Below are 24,999 nucleotides of genomic sequence, written 5' to 3' on the forward strand. Positions count from 1 at the left end.
TTACATGTGAGCTGACCCTCAAGCCAGGGGTGCTGCAAGTAAGCCATTTATTTTTTAACCAGAAAGACAGAGCATTGTTAGTATGCTGTAGGCTTCACAGATGCCAGATCTGTATGAAATAAGAAAGGGTACAGAAAAGTTCACCATGAGAAAGTAAAAAACCAGAGCATTAAACTCTAGAGGATGCAACTCATTTGCATACTGATACTATATAACACAGAGTTATTGGAATACCTCTTGTATCATTATCTGTCTCCTGTCTCAGAGGGCTTTTTAAAAATCTGAGGTGGTAATAAAAGGAACAGCAAGCTCAAAAGAGCATGCTCCTTTTGTTGAGAAGGCCCTTAATTCCTCTGGGCCTTTTAGGTAGGCTTTGGAGCAAGAAGGAGGCAAGCATAAAAAAGGAGAGAGAGCAAAGTGGGGTAGGTGTGTAGAAATGTGTGTTGCGGGTGCTAGAGAATGGGGAGTAGGGAGAGAAGAAAGGACCTAGAATGCAATAAAAAAGAATTTTTTTCCCTCTCCCATACCTGGCTGCCACCTGGCAAGCAATCAAGAACCATGGATCCTTGTACCTGCCAGCTGCAAAAAACAAAAAAACAACAAAAAAAGCCCTCTCCGCCCCCCCACCAAAAAAACCCCCCAAGGAGCTAGGACCCTTCTGTTGGTCTCTATTACGAATGAGAAGGTGGGTTAGGCAAAGTATCAGAATGATGAACACTACCATGAGACTTCACACAGGGAGATTTTTGTCCCAAGGTAGAGCACAGACTACAAGTCCAATAATGACTGCCTCTCTTTCTGCAAAGGTCACATCTACGAGGGTACTTCGAAAAGTTCATGGAAAGGGGCCGACCCCGTGGCGCACTCGGGAGCAGGTTCGGATCCTATATAGGAATGGCCGGTGCGCTCACTGGCTGAGTGCGGTGCAGGCCACACCAAGCCAAGGGTTACATAGTAGGGGAAAAGCATGTTCTAATTACAGGGATGGATAAAAGCAAACTAATTAACTAAAAACGTGTATTTCCTTTCTCTTAGATGTCTGGTCAGCCATATCCAAGATGAACTTGGGTTACCTAGCCCCTGAGTTTTTTAATCATGTTTTTAGATTGCATTTTTTACACCGTCTGTACCATTAACATGACTGTAATTTCTGTCACAGTTGGAAGCTTCATTTAATAAATGTTTTGTTTTGGAGGGGGATGGGAAGGCAGACAAAAAGATGGGAGTGTTTATGAATGAACCAAAGAAAGGGACTCTGCCCTGTTTGAGAGGCCATGAAGTTAAAATGCTGGACTTCCATGACTGTGAATTTGAGGTTGCTCTCCCCTCCCCCACCTTACAGCTTGCGAAAACACTATTAATTCATCCTTCTAAAAACAAACAAAAAAATCCAACCTAATAGAAAGTATACAATCCCCTTACCGGTCACAAAAAAGGCAAAAAAAAAAAAAAAAAAAAAGAAAAGAAAAGAAATTTAATGGAAAGATTCATATTATCTTTCAATTCTATTTGTCCACGAACTTTCTTTCTTTTTTTTTTTTTAAAGATGACCGGTAAGGGGATCTTAACCCTTGACTTGGTGTTGTCAGCACCACGCTCAGCGAGTGAGCGAACCAGCCATCCCTATATAGGATCCGAACCTGTGGCCTTGGTGTTATCAGCACTGCCCTCTCCCGAGTGAACCGGTGTCCACGAACTTTCTGAAGTACCATCGTATGTCCATCACCCTACTTATTACTCCTCCCTTCCAGAGGTGAACTTGTTCTCTTCCCCTGAGGCAATTTCCCCCACGTTTCCCTTCCTAAAACTCAGGATGGGAACAATGAGCTGTCTGGATTACAAATTGGCACAGCTCAGGACATTCAATTTAGAATAGGTTTTCAAGTGAGACCTTTTCCCTATAGGAAAGGACGGGTTACAAGGTTGTCAAATGGCCCTAACAAGCTATCACTTTTGGGGTTGATCAAGCAATTAAAGTTTTAGCATTGTATCACCACCCAGTCTAAAGAAGTCATTTAAAAAGGGGAACTTAGAGAAAATTCTTTTTTTAGAAAAGGAGACCTGGCTTGACCTTGGGTCACTGACTTCTTTTCTCAGCACAAATTCTGTAGTAACAAGATATTAACTCTCATCATCTTTTAAGCTGGTTACTCAAGGGAAAAACTGACATGCTTCAAAAGGAAACATGCTGCGTCATGGTTGTTGGAATGAGTAGCAAAAGAGGTGTATCAAATACGAGGGTACTTCAAAAAGTTCATGGAAAAATAGAATTGAAAGGTAATATGAATCTTTGCATGAACATTTAAAAATTTTTTTCTTATTTGTTCTTAGTTTTTTTGCATGAGCTTTTAAAAGTATCCTTGTACAGTATTGTCTCTTTTCTCATAGCAAGTTAAATATTATCTCTATTATCTCTACCAGGGATGCTTTATGGCCAACCACAAATTATAATAAGCTAGTAAAGAGTGCTGATTTTTCTTGACTACATTTTCTGTGGAACACAGGCTTTAGAGCTAGAAAGAAACAGGGAGGAAGGAAGGCTGATAAAAAACACATTTGTGGTCTGACAATAATTTCTATTTATCAATAAAATTTCCCTAAATGATAAAGAGTCCCTTTACTTCTTGAGATCCAGGACCAGATCCTCTACTATTGTTCAAATAGTCTAAATTACTTATAGGTACCCTCTTCTTTTATTTTCTAAGTAGCTTTAAAGCTCACCTTTAACACGAATGAAGTAATAGTTTTCATACATTATAAGACTATTAAAAAAAGAGAAAGATGTAATGAGTTATCTAGTTTAATTTTTACTGAGAATAAAAAAGAAAAATTTTTTGAGGACTGTGAGGTCCAAACAGTGGGAAAATGCAAAGAATAAGAGCAACTGCCCCTCTATTTTTGTTTGTTTTAATTACAAAATAAAATATTCACACAGAAATTTTGGAAAGAAAAGAAAAATATAAAAAGGGAGGAAAAGTTTTGATTTTTTTTTTTTGGTGGCTGGCCAATCTGGCAAACTGAACCCTTGACCTTGGTGTTACAAATCCGCACTCTAACCAAATGAGCTAACCAGCCAAACCTCTTCTTTTTTTTTTTGGCGGGGGGCGGGGAGGGCAGCTAGGCAGTATGGGGATCCAAATATTCTTAATACAAAAGCAACCACTGTAAAAATATTGGCAGATTTTCTTTCATCCTTTTCTTAAACAGCATTTTTTCTTTTTTTAATACTGAAGAGATTTTTTTCCAGTATATGCAATTTTATATCTTGCTATTTATACAAATTTAACATGATATCATTAATTATCTTCCCATAAATGTCAGTAAAAACTCCTGGTTATCATCATTATCAATGACTGCATAATATATTACTCAATGAATATATCATGCTTTATTTAACCATTCCTTTAATGTGGGACAAAAATAAGTTGTTTCTAATTTTTTACTATTCTAAAAAATGCTTATGAACATGTCTGCAAATTATAGACTATCCTATTCCCTTAGAGTAAATTCCTAGAAGGAAAATCACTGGAATAAAAAATAGAAAGGATATGGGCAATAATCTCAGTTTTGAGTCATAGAACTTCCTTTGTCTATGTGACTCTAAGCACATACAGAAACCACATGTAGGAAGAGCCCAGATTAGTCATGTGGCCCCATACCCCAGCAAGGCAGAATATCTCAATAGCTGCTTGTTTCCATGGTAGCCTAGGTGCATCACTGAAAGTAAAAGTGAGCTGAAATTTAACAGGTCAGGTAGGTTCTTCCTCGAATAAGTGGGACGTCCTCCAGAGCTTGCATGTTGGGCTTGTTTAAAAGGGGAAGAGATTTACAGAGCTAAATAATTTTTCATCTTTGACAGGAGTGTCTTGTCAGAATAATGTCCTGTCAGATTTTGTGCTGACAAAGACTTAGAAATCTATCAATTGCTTAAAATTTTCCCTCTTCAAAGGAAGCATGGCTGAGGTTATTGAATTACTTTGTTATAGTGAGCATGATATAGAACAGCAACTTCTCTTCAGTTTCTTTAGCCCAGTGATCTTTCATTTAACACGTATCAACAAATTATACTCATCCTGGGCTAGAAAGAGCTACCAAAAAAGCCCCAGGGTGTATAAGGGTATATCCAGGGATCCAAATAGGAACCTAGGTCTGAATTGGTAGTTTCCCCACTCTTCAATAGCATAAAAAGACAAAACAGTCAATTACCATTACTAACTTATCTAAAGGGAATGCTTTAAGAAATAGTGAAGAAACTTGCCAATAATCAAGAGCCCTATAAATGCAAAAACTACTACAATTCCTCATGGACTTAAGAAACTCCTTTGAAGGCTTGAACACTTAGCTCAGTTGGTTAGAGTGTGGTGTTATTTTTATTTATTTATTTTTTGTCTTTTTTCGTGACCGGTAACGGGATCGCAACCCTCGGTGTTGCGCCCGCACCGCGCTCAACCAGTGAGCGGACCGGTCTCTATATGGGATCCGAACCCTCGGCGGGAGCGCCGCCACACTCCCAAGCACCGCACTCAACCGAGTGCGCCACCGGGCCGGCCCATAGAGTGTGGTGTTATTGAAGATCAATGGTTCAAATCTCACTACTAGCTACAACCAAAGGGGAAAAAAAAAAGACAGTCCTTTCATTCTGTTGTTTTTACTTCTCCATCAGATTCTTAATACATCTACAACTTCAAACAATATTTGGTTGATTAAAAACTGCCTGAGACATTTCTACCTCCTTATAGTTGTTAAAAAAAAGAAAAAAAACCCCACCAAAACTATTTGAAGCAAACATTTTTAAGTATGGAGTTAGTAGTTAGTATTCTTTCTGAAGTAAGATTTTCAGAATTCAAAAATAGCTCTGGCTGGAGCACGGCAGTAGAGGGAATGCGATGTGTGGAGAACAGCCAATGAGATGTACTCAGGTATCCAGTCTTGAAACATTTCAATCCTTTCTCTAAGTTTTCTGATCATTATTCTCATTAAAAGTAGCTGCTATAATCCTGGGACACATTTGAGATAAGTTAATTGTGGTTACCAAATGCTGTAGCTTCAATAATATTTAACAGGCAGAGAGATGTTTATTGGTATGTCATGGCCAAAGAATATAACTTCTTAATTACATAGTTTTGTTTCAAGATTTACTTTATTTATTAATGTTTTGAAATTTAATGCCCCCAAACAATTAACTCCAGAAGCTGGAAAACTGAAAAATCCATGCAATCATGTCAATGTATTAAGCGACAAAGAATGCCAATAAACATTTTTCCGGCTGCATTTAAATTATCTAAAACAGAAATGGCATATAATATAGTTAGACTGGGGAAAATTGCCCATATAAAAACTACCATCTTGGGCCGGCCCGGTGGCGCACTGCTACAGTGCGCCGCTTGGGAGCACAGCTGCGCTCCCGCCAAGGGTTCAGATCCCACATACAGACCGGTTCCCGCTCACTGGCTGAGCGAGGTGCGGGCGCAACACCGAGGATTTCGATCCCGTTGCCGGTCCCGGTCTGGTACGGGCGCGACACTGAGGGTTGCGATCCGTTGCCGGACACGAAAAAAGACAAAAAGGAAAAAAAAAACCAAAAAACTACCATCTTATGGTGGCCCCACCCAATCACCTACCCGTTCCTGTGACGTTTGATAGCGGAGGTGAAGGGCTGTGGGGTCCCAATCCACAGCAACATAGGCATTTCCAATGAAAGCTCTGTCTTCCCCACAATCAATTTTACAGCCTCTGCAAAATCTAAAAGGGGGAAACAGGTCCACAGAGGAAGAAATAATTATAAAGGAATCTAATTTTTCTTAAGCAGAAATACGAGGGTATTAAGTGCTTTTTTTTCAGGCAAAAATAAAAAGAAATATGAGGGTACTTCAAAAAGTTCACAAATTCATATTATCTTTTAATTCTATGTTTCCACGAAATTTCTAAAGTACCTTCATATTCCCTTCCTAACTTTTCTACTTTATTCTTTGGCTTCACAATTTGTCAATGGCTGCTAACTTCAGATTATGACAAATGCAGGAATGTTTATTAATAATAATTATTACTTCAGGGAATCATGCTTATCACTTGTTGAGCCTCTGATTTTATGAAGTACTTGATGACCGTTTGTTATACACAAGAAGATGTCAGCTTTATGGCAAATAAATGATATGGGAATTGGCTATTTAAGTTAATACAGCTCTAAAGAAATTCTATATTCAGTGATTTAACGCTCTGACGTAGGACGATTTATCTGGTATAGAAACACCTATGCCCTTGTTTGTAAAATGGTCCATTAAATAAATGTATACCAAAATTTATCATGTTGTGAGGGGCAGGGAGGAGTGGTGCATGACAAAGCCATGGCTCCAATGCCTATTTTAGATTCAGTTTGCTAAGTCTATTACATTCTCTAAAGGTTAACTTCAGTATTGTCAGGCAATTTCCCTGCTGTAACATCAACAACCAATCTCCCTAACTCTTCTAAAAACCAAAAATAGACTTCCAGCAAAGTCTTGAAAACTGATTTACATTTAAAGAGCAGAAGGTATAGAATAATAAATGTTGACCATAAGCTATGAATTTGGTGTGCACTGTGGAGTTTATAAAACCAGCTAAGTCTCAAAAGCAAAACTTAGCTTTTGACCTCACAAGGAAGAGATGAACAAGTTTATTTCAAGCTTTTTATGACTTGCTATCACTTCTCAAAACTGAAAATCTTATGAAAAAGCTATAATATCTGAAGCTGCAATTCTACTAAAATTTTTCTTTTGCAGAAGGTCACTTTACCTATACCATGGACACCAAGCACAGGAATTCCCATCTTTCTGTACAACTCGAAGAGTGAATGGATATTGATAACCCATACTGTCATCACTGAAACAGAAGAGAACATAAATAAACCAAAAGTGTAAGACGTTTTTCTGGTTTGAGGTCCAATTCCTCTTCCTCTTCCCTTGAAGCAATCTTAGGAAGGGGCATTTGCCACAGTGGTATGCTCATGTTGATGGCTCAATGCTGCTTACCCTAATCCATTATCAACCACACTCTGTACCAATCATACTTTGTACCAACTTGACTCCCATGCTGCATCTCTGCTTACAGAAGGGGAGACATACTAGACCGCCAGATGTCTCTAAGAGAGTTCATGTGGTTCACGAAAATTTTATAAGATAACCTAATCATGAAATCAAACACCAATTATCCTTCAGTCCTAATTCTATCAGAGGATTTAATGCACATTAAACTAAAATAATTAAACCTTTCCATGTCAAAAACATTAACATGACACAGAAGGCTGTATACTAAGAAGCATTCTTTAATCAGAATCCCTGATGTGATACATACTATAAGCTACATATTATTCTTGGAGCAACTTCTTTTAACTGTCAACAATTGTGTCAAGATAGCTTTGTGAGTTCTCCAACTTTTAAAAAAATTTACTTATCTTTGCCCCAGGAAGAAGCAATGTAACAATTTATACATATATCAAAACATCAAGTTGTATACCTTAAATATATACAATTCCTATTTGTCAATAATAGTTCAGTAAAACTGGGCTTGGGGACAAAGCAATGCAAGGACATAAGAGCAGTATATTTTACAGCTCCTCTGGCAATTGGTAGTCTCTTACATGGCTGCTAAAGGTAATAAAACTGTGATAAAGACTCACTGTATGGACAAAAGTGAGTATCACATCTGGCATAGGAGTCCCCATCTTTGGGCATAACTCATTCAGAGAATGATTATTGATAGCCCATACTGTCCAGAATCATGTCCAAATCAGGTCAACAGTAAGTAAGGAATCAAAAGAAAGATAAAGGGACAAAACGATCAAGTAGCACTCTCATGGGGAACTGTGCAGCCCCCCTCCTGAAAATTTCCTTTACCTTTTTGTTCTAACTGAACGAAGCCTACCATTCTTGAGGATCCTGTTTATTCTCACATACCCCAGAACCTGGAGGTGATATGGATCACCTCCTTACTCCTCTTTGCCACTTCTAGATGAATCTCCTTCCTTCTTTTTCTAAAAAATTCCAGCTTCTTTGTAGCATGTGCTATTGAACTATGACACCTGCTATTCCTCCTTGGTAGGTGCATCATCTCTTCTTTATTCACTATATTCACTAAAGATTTTACCACCTGGTTCACTGTTTTTCTCTCCATCACTTCTTTTATTATTCTTGGTGACAGCAACATCAATGTAACTAATACAACAATATCTTGGCCTTCTCTCTGCCAAAAAACAATTCCCTCTACCCCATATGATCCACCTTTCCAACTGTCATATTCTAGACCTTGTTAATACAAACTTTACCACCTCCAAAATCTCAATTCTAAGTATCCTACTTTGCAACCATATTCTCCTATCTTTTTAGATCACTTATTCAAATATCTCTGCTCTTAACAATTCTTTGGCCAAATAGAAACCTCCAATCTCTGGCCTCAAATCCTCATTTTCCTTCTGACCCACATAAGTAGAGAACTGTACAATGAACCCCATGTATTCATCACCCAACTACAATAATCATCAACACCTGGCCATTCTTACTTTATCCATACCCCTACCCCCTCCCACTACAGTCTATATTTCCCCCATCAAAAAATTGTGATAAAATATACATAACAGAAAATTTACCATTTTAACCATTTTTAAGTATACAATTCAGTGGCATTAAGTACATACACGATGTTGTACAACCATTACCACCATCCATATCCAGAACTTTTTCGTCTTCCCAAACATAAACTCTTATCCATTAAGCAATGATAACCCCCTCCCTGCCACCAGACCACCAGACCTTAGTAGTGGTAGAGATAGAGACTACCAGACCCTGGTCTCTACTCTATTTTCAGTCTCTATGAATTTTCCTATTCTAGATATCTCATAAAAGTGAAATCATACAATCTTTGTCCTTTGTGTCTGGTTTATTTTGTTTAGCCTAATGTTTTCAAGATCCATCTATGTTGTAGTATGTGTCAGAACTTCATTCCTTTTTATGGCTAAATAACATTCCATTGTATGTATATACCACTTTTTGTTTATCCATTCATCCATTGATGGACACTTGGGTTGTTTCCACCTGTTGTGACCCAGCAGATTTTTTTAATGAAAATCAGAGGCATTTTATCATTTTATCCATAAATATTTCAGTGTGTATTTCCAAAAGATAAGCTCTTATTATCTTTTTACTGTCTGTGGAGCCATTCTCTCTTTAACCCACTCTAACCTCCATGCCTTCATCTACCACTCCATTAAAACAGTTTTACAAAAGTCAATGAAGACTGTCATTTTATCAAATCCACTAGGCAATTCTCAGTCCTCTTCTCACTCAATATCCTTGTAGCATTTGAAACAACTCATCACTCCTTCCCTGAAATACTTCCTTCGCCTAACTTCTGGTTAACTGCTCACTCCTGGTTTTCTTCTTACATCACTAGCTACTCCTTCTCAATCTCCTTTGTTACTACTCTTCCTCTTTTCAACCTCTAAATGTTGGAAAGCGTCAGAAATTAGATCTTGGGCATCTTCTTTATCTAACTCTCACTCTCTAAATGATATCATCTGGTCTCAGGGCTTTAAATGTCAATTATCTGTTGATGACACCTATATGTATATCTGTAGCAAAGAATATTCATGCTGAATGTAACAGACATCTTGAATTTAACTTGTTTCCTGTCATTTCTTGCAAAAATCTGCTCATTCTCCAGTTTCCTTTTTTTTCATTAAGTGGTATCACCACTCACAAACAGTTGCTTGGGCTAAAAACCTAGCCTAGACTCCTCTTTCCCTCAAACTCCACATCCAATTCATTACCAAGTCCTGGGGAAAGTCCTCATCTAATTCAATCAGACTTTCACTTTAAATGTAATCTCACCCAATTGTCATTTTTACTAAACACAACATTCATCAACTAAATTGTTTATCTATTATTTGCAGTTTTCCTTTAAGATTTATTTACCTTAAGCCTTATCCTAATCATCAAAAGACCCCATACCATAGCAAATAAGCAAAGAGAACTTTTTTACTCAGTTATCACAGAAGCAGATCTCTTATTTGCACCATGATAGCAAGAAAATGACTTGCAATTCAATTTAGATATTGAGTAATGGATCACAATCCCAAAGATTATTCAAAGTAAATGCACTAACTAGTCCAAAAGAACAATTAGGAGGAATGAAAAGAAAACAGAAAATGTTTATTATCTTTACCTAAATTTATAAAATTGTCCCATGTTAAAATGACATGGCATGGAAACAATCCAACTGAAACATCTGTTATGGCCTGAGACTTTTTCAAAGTTCATGTATATACACAACATCACTCCATTCTGAATTTCAGAGGACTGAAATGATACAAATTTCCTGGTGAATTCATACTCTACTCTTGTAATAACAGAAAATAAGGATATTATCTGAAGCATTAACAGAGGATCTAGGCAAGAGATAAGAGAATGGAAGGATTATTATTAGACAACAGAATATCTAGGTGATGAAAGGAAGCTGTACAGTCTCTCTTACTCAAAATATCAAACCAAATGGTTGAATTATATGCTTTCTGAATGGTCCTTCCAAGCATGATTAACTTGACATGGAATAGGTCCTATAAATCATGTAAAAATCATACAAATTATTCTTGTGGAGTTTGGAAACCAAGAGTCTAGGCTGATTCCCTGAACTCACCAATCTTGAGCATGGTTACTAGCTTCCTGAGGTGGGAGTGGGCTGGCTAATCGAGATACTTGAATCCAAACCGCATCATATAAGTCTTTCTTCCGGGTATGCACAGTACATGGAACAATCAGTGGCATTCCAAAGAGGCTGGGGCGATTCTTCTGAGATGACAGGAAATACAGTTCTGACCTCATCTATATGTACAACCAAAAGAAGAAAGAGCTGAGAAGACAGGTCTCTGATTCCTCTCTTGTTCTTCTAAGACTGCCAATAACAGGCATTACTACCATTTTCAAATTAGTCATCTGGTACCTCAATTCTTCATGCCTTATTCTTCTTCAAGAGTGTCTCAGTTATTCTTGGTTCTTAGTATTTCCACATGTTAGAATCAGCTTATCAGGTCATACACACACACACACACACACACAGCATTTTTTTAGATTGTGCAGTGAATCTGTAGATTAGTTTGTGGAGAACTGATAGCTTTAAAATATCAAATATTCTAATCCGTGAATATGGTCTATTCCTTCAAATATTTAATTAATTAATTACTTAATTAATTTTCTTGCTGGCCAGTATAGGGATCAAATCCTAAACCTTGGTGTTATCACACTCTAACCAACTGAGCTAACTGGCCAGCTCAAGTCTTCTTTAATATCTATCGATAGTTTATTGTTTTATATATAGATGCCTTGCATAATGTTACTGAAGTTTATTCCTAGGTACTTAATTTTTTTGATACTGTAGTCTCTGTAGTGAGTTGAATGGTGGCCTCCCAAAAGATATGTCCATATTTAACTCCCAGAACCGGTGAATGTGGCCTTACTTGGCAAGAGGGTTTTTGCACATGTAATTAAGTTGAGGATCTCAAGATGAGATCATCCTGGATTATCTGGATGGGCCCTAAATCCAGTGACAAGGGTCTTTATTCTTATAAGGCAGAGGGAGAAGGAGAAGGCCATGTGAAGAGGCAGAGATTGCAGTTATGCAGCCACAAGCCAAGCAATGCCTGGAGCCAGGAGAAGTGGAGGAGGCAAGGAAGCATTTTCTTCTAGAACCTTTGGAGGAAGCACAGCCTTGTTGACACCTTGACTTTGGAATTCTGGCTTTCAGACTGTGAAAGAATAAATTTCTATTGTTTTAAGCCACCAAGTTTATGGTAATTTATTATAGCAGCCCTAGGAAACTAATACAGCACATTTTTTATAATTTCGTTTTCTCTTCTTGTTGTTATTTAGTTAATGTATTTGATTTTTTTTTTTTTACATTGACTTTGCATCTTCAAAAAACCCAGTTCATCTGCTTTTTAAATGATTACGAAATAGTACATTTAATCCAATAAATATAATAAATAAGATGGAAATAAAAAGTAGAAATAGTGTGAATTTTTGAACAGTAGTAGGGGTAACTAATGGATCTTAGAAATTACCTAGCAGACCTACTCCTTTATTTTACAAAATCAGAACACTGAAGTCCAAAGAGCTCAATGAGCTACGTAGTGGCAGAATTTGAACCAAAGGTTGCTCAATTCCTAGCCCAGTGCTCTTTCTACTCTACCAAGTTACCAATTTTAACAACTATGTATTGATCACAGTTTTCTGATATTCCTTTGTTTTTATCAGTCAGCCTTTAATGTTATCGTTATATATTAGTTTATCAAGAGTTTGCACAATTTGCCATGCCCAAGAACATTCTTGTTGCCCCCAAAAAGAAACAAACAACCTCCCCCCGCAAAAAAACCAAAATAAAACAAAAAAACCTCTCCAAAGGCACCTACATTCACATTGCAGAGAAGATGTACATGCCTCCATGAACACATAAGAGACACAAAGTTTTAAAGAAAGTAGTGCTTGGATGCACTGGCTATCCTGCTGCCTCTTAATATATGAGTGAGAAATGTCATTTCACAAATTGGCCATTATGTATGATACTAAATCCTGGCTCTGATCACTTACATTAGCATATGCAACACATTGAAAATGCGTTCAATAAAGATGTTGCAAAGACAAAATGACTATGTTTCACAAATGACACTGGCAAGACCAGCAGTAAGTTGTCTAATACTTAACTAACCATTTTTCGGTGGACTGCAATGATGTAGCCTGTAAAGGGGCTGTCAGGAAGAGATGGTATATGACCATTCACCATTCCATTTGTGAAGTTCTTCTCAGTTCCACATGGCACAACAGTGTTTGGCATTCCATTGGGTATAAACATTGGTCGGGGCAGATCCCCATTAGTAGTCAGGGTGAACCCATTTGCAGATGGGGAAGAGGAGAAATCTACAAATTCAAAGGTAAGTACAACGTTGTAAGCTTGTGGTACTTCTGCTTTTGCTCTTTTCTCAAATACCCTGAGGACCCAGATCATCGACACTGTGGTCTTTTTAACACAGACAGGAAGAAATCATACTTCAAATAGTAATTCTAGATTTATCAGAAGATGCAAATTTCAGATTTTACTTCCATAACCCACACCTATGAGTAAATGGTAAAGTAAAAGTAATTACTGGAAACTGTTTATCTATATAAGCACCATATGTTATAGCACACAAACAGTTTTACCACTTGTTTTCTCTTTCCTCTCTCTGAAAATTTATTTCTCCATTCCTCTAAAAATGCTCTGTTCAATATAGTAGCCTCTAGCCAGATACTACTTTTTAAATTAAAATTAAAATTGAATAAAAAATGCATCCCTCAGTTTCACTAGCCACAATTCAAGTGCACAACAGCCCATGTGACTCGTGGATACTGTACTGGATGGCAAGGAGCACAGAAAGTTGCCATCATTGCAGAGTTCTATTGGACAGTGAAGCCCAAAACAAAAAGCAACATTAAATCATCCACCAACTCACCATGAGTACTATCTACTACATGCCAATGAGAAGAAGCTCATTCTCTATGATGCCCTTTATAACTAGGGAATTATCCTAATTACGAGCAGTATAGTTAGGGAATTATCCTAAATACAAGCAGTATAAAGAATAGACAAAGCATATTAGTGGCCAAAAGGACTCAATGAGTGACCATATTAAACCACATACAATATTGATTCCACAATACAATAAAAAGATTGCTTTTTAGCTATAAATGTTTTTTCGTAGTATGTCCCTCTTATACCATCTGTTGTCTTGTTAGTATATAAAAGTTAAGAGAGACCTGAATTCCAATAGTATATTAGCTAATAACTATCTTAGTCACTTAGGGTGTCTGAATTTTAGATTGTCCATCTATAAAATGAGGAATTTGAGCGAAATGATTAGTAATGTTTCCTTTGAGCTCCAAAATTCATTTGTTCTAATATCCTCAGCACAAACAAATATAAAAAGATGACAACCCCTTACACCAATATTTAAAGCTGAGATCATGAGAAGGAGTGCTAGTTTTAGCTTACCTGTCTGGATAGGACTAGAAGTTGAAACTGGAGAGGCAGGGATTGGAATTTCAAATGCACACAAGAATCCACTCACTGAGAGTCGTACTTTTTGGTTATCCTGAGGGAAGTTCTACAGAAAAAGAAGCAAGATGAAAAGGGGAAGATATTTCAGATAAAATGGAAAAATTATTTCTCTGATGTATTTGAAGAGAATGTCTTAGATGGTAGACAGCCCTTTTACGTTTCTAGTTGAAAAATTTGATAAGTTTTTTTGTTTGGTTTTTGTTATGTTGCAGTATCTCCCTTGATCATTTATCATAACAGTGAATTAATAATAACTGAGAAAACTGTGATCTTTGAAAGATGAAATCAAAGGTTACCTAGAAAAAGTGGTTAATATTACCTTTATGTTGGAACCATGTACTTCTGCAAGAAGGATTTGTTCTGATTTAAGTCCACAGAGATCACTCAGCTGTTTTTTTAAACCTGTGTACTTTTCATCCATATTCAGTCTTAGTCCATATCGTACAGGGGTAGTACCATCCAACTTAATAACTAGTAAAAAAAAAAAAAGATCTTTTATCAGTAAATGAAGATTTGATTGAAAGCCTTACATGTTGTATGCAGATATATCTGACTTGCAATCAGCAAACGTTTCAGCCTAGAATTTTTATTTTGTATGTGAACACTAAAACAGATGGTACTTAGGGATAATATTGAGTAAATTAAATATTTTGTGATGTTCATCTGATATAGAAGCGTGAGTGGCTTTGCAAAAGACAGTTTCTGACATGTTTGAAACTAAAAAATCAATGAGCATACAAATGGGCCTATAGTCCAAATCTTTTAAACCTCAAATCATGCCTGAAACTAGACTGCTTGATTATAATATGCTGACTACCAATTCAGGTTGCTTGAATAAGGTAAAGGAAATAGGAGTAAAATAGTTTTTCAGAATTTTGTGACCCACCTGTTATTTCTAAGTGCATATAGCTGTCCATTGGTAGTGGCAAAGACAAAAAATTGAAGGGGTCAAATCGGACACTTATATGCCCACATGTCTTGCATTTGACTTGGGACCTTAGTTGCCCATGGAACAAATCCACAACAATTGATCTGTTTCTTCTCAGATGGTTGTCCCAGGCCTACCAAGGAAAAAGATTATAGAGCTTTTTTTTTCCTCCAAAATTTAAAAGATAAGCATGTCCACACAAATCTATAAAGAAACTGTTAAATATATGGGATTTAAATATCAAGAATACAGTCCTTAATCTTCACTTAAAATATAAAAGCTTTCCCCACTGGCCAGCCACTATATATATATATATAAATAAATGTATACACTATATATATAAAATATATATATAAAAGTTTTTTGCCTACAAATTTATAATTCAGATATGTAATTTAAAATGTATTGCCTACTGAGAGTAGAGAAAACCAGTTATTGAAGAGAATGTGATTCTTTCTGTGCAACCTATAAAATATTAAATTCAGATGGAAAATTCTATTTTTCATTTGTTCTTCCCATGCTAACAATGGTGAGTATTAAAGTTCTTTGTCCATTAAAAAGCAGATAAAACATACCTACAGGTCACTGTTTTCATTAATTTAGCAATTATGGGTACGCTTTATATTTCACTAGATAATTATTCCTACATCTCAGTGCATAAAGTTTACAATATGAAATGGCAACATTTTTCTATTTTTTTTTTTTTTTGGCTATTACTGCATAGAATTAAGCATAGAAATAAAAATTCCTTTGTTTTCACAAGATTCTGATCATAGAATAGTTCAGTTTGCATTTAAGTTGTGCTACATGTATTTGTGGCCAGAACATTTTATCTATTGCTTACATTAGAAACTCAAAACCAACAAACCTCTGCAGCTACTTCCCAGTCTGGTCGGCCATCACTGTCCTTCAGTTCTACATATGGCTTCTCATGGACTCGGTTGAGATCTTCATGAAGACCATCCAAGAGAAAAGCCAGAAGTTCTTGGGAGTCCTGTTGTTGAAACCCATTAAACCTGGGAGCATATTTTGCTATGGTCCACTATAAATATAAGGGGAGTCACAGTCATTATTTCCTACCCCATAATATTTGGAATGAACATGTCTCATAATTCAATCAGATGCATTATAAGAAAGTAAACAGTGTTTAATCTGTCTCTATTTCAGCAAATATATTTTGAATAATCATGAAATCTCTCCAATCTTAATTTCAAATGACCAAAAAAAGAGAAGTAGTCTGGCCAATACTATCTCCCAGTTCAGTACCATATAAATGAACTAAATTCTTTAGGGATACAGATGTTATTTAAGAAAGAAATATTAAAATAGCATTTGCTCACACATTGAAAGACTTCCTATTCTATGTAATGTTTTCTTCCACAGTTACTTTTCTGGTCTTATTGCATCCTAACTTTTATTATTATAGGCAGAATAGCATAGTGTTTAACTATGAGGACTCACTAGCTTACAACACTGAGCAACCTCTATAACTACTCTGAGCCTTAGTTTCCTGAGCCACAAAATGGGAATAACAACACTGCATTACATTATAGAATTATCCAGAGGTTTAAATGAGTTAACACACATAAAGTAATTAGAATAGTCCCTGGCAAATGGTAAGCAGTCAGATTTTTAACTATTACAACGATTAATTTTTAACCTAAAAAGACTTTGCCTTGTTTTTAAATAAATAATCTGAACTTCACTAAAATCCACTACATATGCTATTAACATGAAACTTGCATCCGTTAATTACATTTTTTCATTCTGCTACTTTTTTATGTTCTACAGATGGAACTAACGATCTTGGTAATGCTGATAATGTATCAGATACAATTAATTAGACTCTGATCTCCACCTTGCAGTTAGAATACTGTTAATAATGAAGGATTACCAAAAAAGGTTTACTATTCATACAAGTGAAATATTTGACAAATTAGTAAAACGAACATCCCAAATTCAGACCATGCCTTTGATGTTTTGCTGTCTACTATATATACAGCCATATTGTGCATATATTTGAACAAGTAAAAATGTCTGACAACTTGTTTATGCCTAGTGAAGAATCCAAAAACATAGATTAAACTAGACTAAAAAGCTAAACACAGAAAACATGTAGAGAAAAATGATTACTTAAACAATTGTTTAGGAATTAAATACTTTTATATCATTTTAACCTGCTTACCCGAAGCTTTAATGGGGCAACATTCTTCTGAGTTCCACTCCAAAGTTCCTGTACTAAATCACCATAGCATTTAGCCATATGTCCCTTCATACCAATGGGATTTGTCCTAGAAGTTTGAGAGGAAAAGGTGTTGCCAAAGATTCTCATAAATCACAATCACGTGGGCACAGAAATGTGTAGCATATCAAATCAAAATATCTTTTCTTTTTGAAACAAGAGAAATATCCCATACCCTTATTTCATACCAAATAAGGCAAATAAGATGAGATTCTTCTCCCCCAGATTAAAGAAAGAGGAGATTTAGGCGATACTGAGTTCAAATCAAAGTCATAGAAGGTTAAGAGGACAATGGCTCAAGAAAGATTACCTGTTGAGTTCATAAAGATGTCTCCCTGAGATAAAATACTGTGTCAGTGCCTGTGTGTTACTAACACACTGGATGCTTGAGTTCATGAAGCATGTGTTTCCCAGGTTACTCAGACCTGTGGCTCCCTTTTCTGTGGGAACTGGAGCAAACAATATGAGAACCAAAGCATAGCTGTAGTAATATATCATAGAATAAAAGTTACTTGTTTTCAATGCAATATATATATATTTTTTTTTTTTGCAGCTGGCTGGTATGGGGATCCAAATCTTCGACCTTGGTGTTATCAACACCATGCTCTAACTAAGCTAACTGGCCAGGCTTGATGCAGTAATTTTAAATGGTACTATCTTTCTCTACCAGATCTTTCAAATGCTAAAGTAGGAAAGGTTTTTCATGGAGCGTCTTTGGCAATCATAATGATCCATGCTCATTTGTAATTCAGAAGCAGCAATTATTCTCTTTAATTGCTATGATTTTTTTTTTTTTTTTTTTGAGAATTTAAACAATTCTTTTCCTGGTATGTCTTTTAAAATATACAAATTATTTAACTGCAAGGCTAGAAAGAAATTCAGAAAATAATTTGATTTTGGGCTTACCAACATAAATGCTCTTTCAGCAGAAAAGAAAAATAAGAAGGGGCCTAATTACTTTTGAACTAGAAACCCAGGAATTGTTAGTACTTTAAAAATTGAGGGAAGAAAAAGAAAAAGAAGAAATTTAAAATCATCTCTTTAGATTGGCCGCTTAGCTCAGTTGGTTAAAGTGCAGCCTTATAACACAAAGGTCACAGGTTAAGATCCCCGTACTAGCCAGCTGCCAGAAACATAAATAAAATAAAATGTAATCATCTCTTTATAAATAATATACTGGAGACTTACCCTTGTGTCTGTCTATTTTACTACTATTTGCTATAAAGGACATCTCTTCAGGCCAACTCATATCTTTGTTGCGAACTGAAAGGACAGATAGAAACATATTAATTTCTTATCCATCCAGTTCATACCCACTCAATTGCTTCTTTAAAAAAAAAGGAGGGGGGTATCTTATTTCCAAATCAGAAACTGAAAAAAAATCAAATTAATTTTAGTAACTGGCTCTGAAACCACTACTACTCTTTATATTGGAAACTTAAAGTCACGTGGTGAGAATTAATAAACTATTCCTTCAATTAACTACTTGAAGTAAATAGTATACCCAATCATTTATGGAATTAAAGCTCAGACATAATGGAATTTCTCAAACTTAAAACATTAGAAACATTACAATTCTTCTTAAATTGTAACAACTGTCAGAGTAATCTATTCATTTTAATACAAAGACAGCTAGCAATGTTTCCATGAATGGGAAAAGACACACTTTTCAATGACATGTGTATGCCAGTGTGTAAATCTATGTGTGAATATGCTAGTTCCTCTGTCGGGGAGCAGCCAGTGTTGCTGTCTAATGAAAGCCTGAGCTACTAACAACAGAACATTGCTCTCCTTACTCAAACTCAAAGAGACAGCTTGAAATTTTTAAGGAACTTTGTAAACTTATAAATGAAGTAACTTGTTTCTACCCACCATCTCCACCCCCTGTCAGCCAATGATTTTACAGGTTATTTTTCTTTTAAAGCCATCTAAATAGTACGGTAGGATTACATAAGAGTTCAATGGGTTTTCTTTACCATAAAGAACATAATGATCAAATAATAACTGTCTTGGGAGAAATTATAAAATTGATTATTGGTAACTCTTCAAATTCTTCCCCCCAAAATCTAATACATAGATGCATGCTTCTATCTTATACCTTCAATTACCAGGTGCTGTTCATCCTGAATTTTCAAATATTCCAATCTATGATCCTCATCATCCAGAAGAGTGAGGTAATTCTGTGTAAAGAGGAGGGAATGTTTTTGTTAAGTTGGATAGTAAACTTGAAACAAATAGGGAAATAAAAATAAATGACAAATAAAAACTTCCCTGCAGTTACATAACTCTTGTTACAAATATTCAGCCTATTATAGTTGTTCAGGAATATTTATAATTTAGGTGTCAAAATGAGGGAAAGACAACATGTACTTAATAAACATCTATACCCCTAAAACAAATTATATGTAATTTGGGGGGGAACCAGGAGATCGATCACACATCAAACCAAAGTTCATTAAGACAGATTTTCTGAAGAGCTTGCAGAAAAGACATTTTCTTTAGCACCTAGTATGAAATTCAGTAAATGTGCTGAATGAAACTTGATCACTTGCTAGGAAATGAAAATGTTTTTAAAACCAAATGGCAAGCATTTGAATTACACATTTTGGTTTATGCTCACCCTGTCTAAAGTGCTTACAAATTTATTTCTTTTAATTCTTACAACTACCCTGAGGGAGTTACTATTATTTTCCCATTTCACTCATGAGAAAACTGAGGCACAAAGAGTTAAGTGACTTGCCCTTAGTTAACAACTAAAAAGTAGCAGAGCCGTGATTTGATTCCTGGCAGTGCAGCCCCACAAGCTGTGCTCTTAAACTACTATATGATACTGTCTCTCAATGGCAACCAAAGGAGGATGTAGGAAAGAGCACACTAGGGAATAGAGAACTGGTTAAAACCACACTTACGATCCAATTTCAGAGTATAATCTATACTGAATATGTCAGGAAGAATATATAAGCAACTAACTGCATTGCCTCTGAGTAGAGTGGAAGATAGGGGCCAAAAGATGGAAGGAGGAATTTTCACTGTATACTTTTGTATTGTTTGTATTTTTAAACATATATATTTATAAGTTAACTTAAAACAAATCCGAAATAAAATATATTTAGTACAAAAGAAAGGTATTTACTATTACTTCATAATATAATGATAATATTTACATGGTATTGTCCATAATGATCAACTGTAATTATGGGTCTCAGGTGACAAATATCTACATGTATACATATACAAATGCTCCTCAACTTATGATGGGATTACATCCTGATAAATCTATCCTAAGTCCAAAATACCATAAGTTGAAAATGCATTTAATACCCTGATAAAACCATTGTAAAGTCAAAAAATTGTAAATCAAACCATCCATCGTTAAGTCACAGACTGTCTCTAGCAATCTAAAAGTTAAGACTTAGAGACAAAAATCCCACACTCATGAAATATGATTTAACACTTAATCCAACTCTCCATGACTCTGAAATGCCTCTTACCTCACTGTTGTATAGCCACAGGCGCATATCTTCCTCTTTGATGCGTAGCCTTTGAGATAGATATTCATGAATTTCCTTAATGGTCTGCATTCGACTAAAACAGCCTGTATAGGCTAATACCCTCTTTAAAGGTGCATTTGGAGAAGGTACATTTCCTGTGGTTATAGTAATCACAAGAAGGAAAAAGGCAGATATAAGAAAAAAGCACCCCTCTCAGCAATGGAGACCATACTATTTTAGGAAATGAGAATTACAGGTTTAATAATTTTATAAATGAAGAGTACGTTAAAGTTTTAAAATGAAGACAGGAAATCCAAGTGTATTAAAATGAGTCCAAAGCCTCAATTTGGAAAAGAAGAGCAACAAAAGCCCAGAGGACGACATAACTGCCAATATTTGGATCCCAAGAAGAGTGGAACAAGCTAGCAAACAACTGACATTGGTATCTAGCTGCCCTCAGATGGGTCACACTCAATAGCAAAATGAAATAAAATTAAGTATAAAAGGGGGAGGAGATAAAATGGGACTAGATTTGAATCCCACAGAAAGATAATTGGATCTGCCTGATCCACTTTCTTAAAATAAACTATGTTCCAAGTACTAATCCCATTATTTTCAGTCATTAAATCACCCAATTACCTGACACATAGATACAATTACACAAAAAAAATTTGCTTAAAATTCTGAATAGGTATAGACTTCACATGGCCAGAGTTTTAAAACGAGGCCAGGAAGCTTCTCATAACTAACTAACGAACGAATGAACAAACTAAGTAATGGCCCTGTTGAAAAGTAGAAGGGAATAAAAATCATATAGCTTGCCTGCCCAATAAGATGACAGCAGACATGACCTTGAGTTCCTGAAGGGCTCAAGATGGAAACAAAAAGAGTGGCAATATAGGGGAAAAGAGTGTAGTGAAAGAAGAATATATATAGTCTAACTACATACTTCAAAAGGGGGTGGGATAAAATAAATGACAGCAGATTATGGAAATCAAAGATCGGCTGCTAAAAAAAACTTGCTAAGCTCTGGTTAACTATTCAGCCCTAAATCCAGATAAAAGCTGCAGCTTATAATGGTCATCTCTGCCTACAAGAGTCTGTATTTTATTGAGCAACCCAAAAGTATAAACTTAAAATATCAATATAATCCCTCTAGTGTACAAGTATACATTCCAGGTAGTTTTCCATCCATTCAATGGTGACTTAGTTTTCCTCCTCCCACTAAATGTGCTTTTTAGTTGAGTATTCACCTACAAAACAAAGCTGAGGAAAAAACTGCCATCATATGTGCTCCCCAACTGCATTGAAGCTTAAATCCCCACTGTAACTGATGAGGGTGGGAAATCCTATTATGGTAATTGAAAGGTTGGACACTGAGGAGGTGATTAGACTGTAGGACCATGCCATAGTGAACGGATTCATAATGGTGGTCACGGCCTGGTTCTGAGGGCTTTAAAAGAAGAGCATATGAGAAGTCCTCTCTGCTCTGCCATTTTCTGCTATGTGAGGCCTCTAGGTCACTATTGCCACCACCAAGGACTTCATGAAATGTGCTCCCTGGACTTTGGACTTACCAGCCTCTGAAACTGTAAGCAATAAATTTTGTTTTCTCTATAAATCACTCAGTTTCATGTATTTTGTTATAAGCAACAGAAATGGACTAATACAATTTGCTTTTTTAGAGCTTCCAAAAAGAATTCACTCACCTAAGACAGGATGGAAAATCATCTAAGGAACAATGACTTCTATAGCCTTGTCTGTAGAAAGGTTACATTTAAGTCATTGTAACTGTGGAAAGGTTTGTATACCAGTCACTTCAAAAGGAATAAAAGAGCCTAGTACATAGCTGTAATTGAGTATTTGAGAAAGATGAACATTATGTTATGGCAGAACAAAACCCAACCATGATAAATTTTTAAACACACAGCAAAGCAAATCTTTTACTATCAGCAAGCAAAGGATGATCCCTAAAAAAAACAAAAGAGCAAATTTCTGCAATTGTATTTCAGAGGATTAGTTATAAGATTACAGCAAGAAAGCATGTTTTTATAAACTTCAAAATGATTAATAATTGATTTCACAACTAATTAGTAAGGAATAAAATTTCAAATTAAGAACAAATTTGGAGCATCAGAACCACCCAGTTCTAAGATTCAGAAGCACATGCAAGTATAGTGTCCAAGTCAATCTCTATTGTCCTAAGCCACAAGAAGAAAATTTGACTTCTAGACAGTTTTTATGGCATAGCTCATCAAGCAGGCAGCCACTTATTATATATAATTTTGGGCTTTTGAATAGCACCAATAAACCTAGTAGAATTTACAGAAGCGGCAAAAATCTAGGATCAGCACAAGAGTTAGAAAGAAAAAGCACAACACATCTTGCCTCTCATGTTATCTTTCAAAGAGAATCGAAAAAGACTTGTGCTATGGGTGCTATAGAGTCAAGGCTAATACTTCTATTCAGTGGCATATGAAATCAAGAATGTTTCACATAGATTCTATTTCACTGTTCCTTGATTTTGATGTTTTCCCCAAAGATAAAGTTTGGTTAGGCAGAGGCCACTACTTTGCTCTAATTCTTACAAAACAATATGTAAAAGAATCTTCATATATTATCTAAATATAACCTTTAAGGAAGATATAAAACTAACCCTGTTCAATTGCAAAGGAGGGCCAGTACGTAAATAGGGGTTGGCTTGGATTCAGAGGTAGTTCTTGCACACTAAGTTATATTAAATTAAAATAACACTCTGGCATCATTAACACAAAGTCTCCAACTTTGTGTAAATGGATGAACTCATTTCTTTACTGCTAGAGAACAATTTCAAATACTTGCAAGCAAAAAACACAGGGCAAGTCTTGTCTATTAACAAAACTTAACCTTATAGAGAAAACATAGGGAAACTCTTTATATGTTATACACTAAAATGGGAATTAATTTACATGCCATTTTGATAGACTTGGTGTTTCTCAAAGCAAATGTGTCACTTTCATTTTAAAAAATATACCCTTTGCTCTATATTATCTGTCTCCTAGAAAGCCTCCTTAGATCTAGCATGAAAAATGTATTACATATTGTCAAACAAACCAAAAAACAAACAAAAAAGATCACAGTGCCAAAGAAATTACTCACAAATTTGAGCAGAGTTAAAAAGACCAGTCAATGACTGGCAGACTACAACTTAGGTTTAGCAACAATTTACAATGGCTTACGTTAAAGAAATAAAGTGTGTAAAATCTATTTGTATTTATTACCTTCACAAGTTTACAAACTAAAAAAGGAAACAACCTCTCTCAGTTTACTGCTGGGATTTTGCCTCTACTGCCCATTAGTCTTGTGCATGACCATAGATCTAAGCCCCACAAGTGATTTACTGATTTTGTATGAAAGCAGATAGGAATGTGTACTAATGTACAGTGGCACCAGACTTTAAGCAACTTGGTTTTCATTTTCTTTTTTTAAGAAAATGCATGGCATTCTTGCTGCATTCTTAAGTTACCTCTCGGTAAATGCTGAGGAAACATTCTCAGGCTCATCATACCCATATTCACCCAGATGTTAGACTGCTGTGTCCGAGTGGCAGGCTGCTGTCTCAGGAAGAGAAGATAGCGAGGAAATAACTCCAACTCTGGGATGTCTGTCTTGCTATTCTTGATCACCTATTGTTTTAAAAGGTAAAAAGTCATCACTCTAAAATAAGAAATTTTAATCTAAATTCTGAGATGTATCTCTAAACTAAAATGTTTGAGAAATTCACTACCAATATTTCAGTATATTACTGAAACATATATTTAAGTTACATGGGTTTAATATTCTCAGTCTCCTGCTCCTAAACCTATCTTCTAAGACCGTTTTCTCCCCATTCATTTAAAAGCAATTATCAACAAAATTAAGGGTGGGGGAAAAAAAAACCTTAAATATTCTACTACCTTCACACCATAACTTTTCATTTTTACATATTTCATGTATATAAATGACTGACTTTTTAAGGACAAATTCATAGAACTGGAATTACAAGTCAAAAACTATAGATGTATTTATGTCATTAACTACATAGCAATACTGCCTCCCAAAGTTTAACAGTTTAAACTATTCCCAGTAATGTACGAGTGTAGTACTCTCACAAAATCTTATTATTTGGGCATCATTTAAAACACACTTGTTTCTTTTTTTTTTTTTTTTTTTTTTTTTTTTTTTTTTTTTCTTGTCCCGCAACG

General features: G+C 35.7%; 1 protein-coding gene across 1 annotated transcript in view; it reads right to left on the bottom strand.

Moving 5' to 3' along the window:
• USP32 (ubiquitin specific peptidase 32) overlaps positions 1-24,441 on the bottom strand; it is a gene marked incomplete at its 5' end in the record, with an annotated part of 37,861 nt that extends 13,420 nt beyond the window's left edge. Inside the window, 14 exons of the mRNA XM_008578519.1 lie at positions 5,622-5,742; positions 6,772-6,858; positions 10,666-10,850; positions 12,730-12,938; positions 14,050-14,161; positions 14,435-14,586; positions 15,002-15,176; positions 15,912-16,085; positions 17,229-17,334; positions 17,596-17,734; positions 18,474-18,548; positions 19,384-19,465; positions 20,777-20,931; positions 24,324-24,441. Coding sequence (XP_008576741.1) covers positions 5,622-5,742; positions 6,772-6,858; positions 10,666-10,850; positions 12,730-12,938; positions 14,050-14,161; positions 14,435-14,586; positions 15,002-15,176; positions 15,912-16,085; positions 17,229-17,334; positions 17,596-17,734; positions 18,474-18,548; positions 19,384-19,465; positions 20,777-20,931; positions 24,324-24,441 — 1,890 coding nt within the window. The remainder of the gene's footprint in view (positions 1-5,621; positions 5,743-6,771; positions 6,859-10,665; positions 10,851-12,729; positions 12,939-14,049; positions 14,162-14,434; positions 14,587-15,001; positions 15,177-15,911; positions 16,086-17,228; positions 17,335-17,595; positions 17,735-18,473; positions 18,549-19,383; positions 19,466-20,776; positions 20,932-24,323) is intronic.
• Positions 24,442-24,999: the final 558 nt, after the last annotated feature.

This window comes from Galeopterus variegatus, unplaced genomic scaffold, assembly GCF_000696425.1.
Source record: "Galeopterus variegatus unplaced genomic scaffold, G_variegatus-3.0.2 Scaffold1704, whole genome shotgun sequence".
In the NCBI taxonomy this organism is placed as follows: domain Eukaryota; kingdom Metazoa; phylum Chordata; class Mammalia; order Dermoptera; family Cynocephalidae; genus Galeopterus; species Galeopterus variegatus.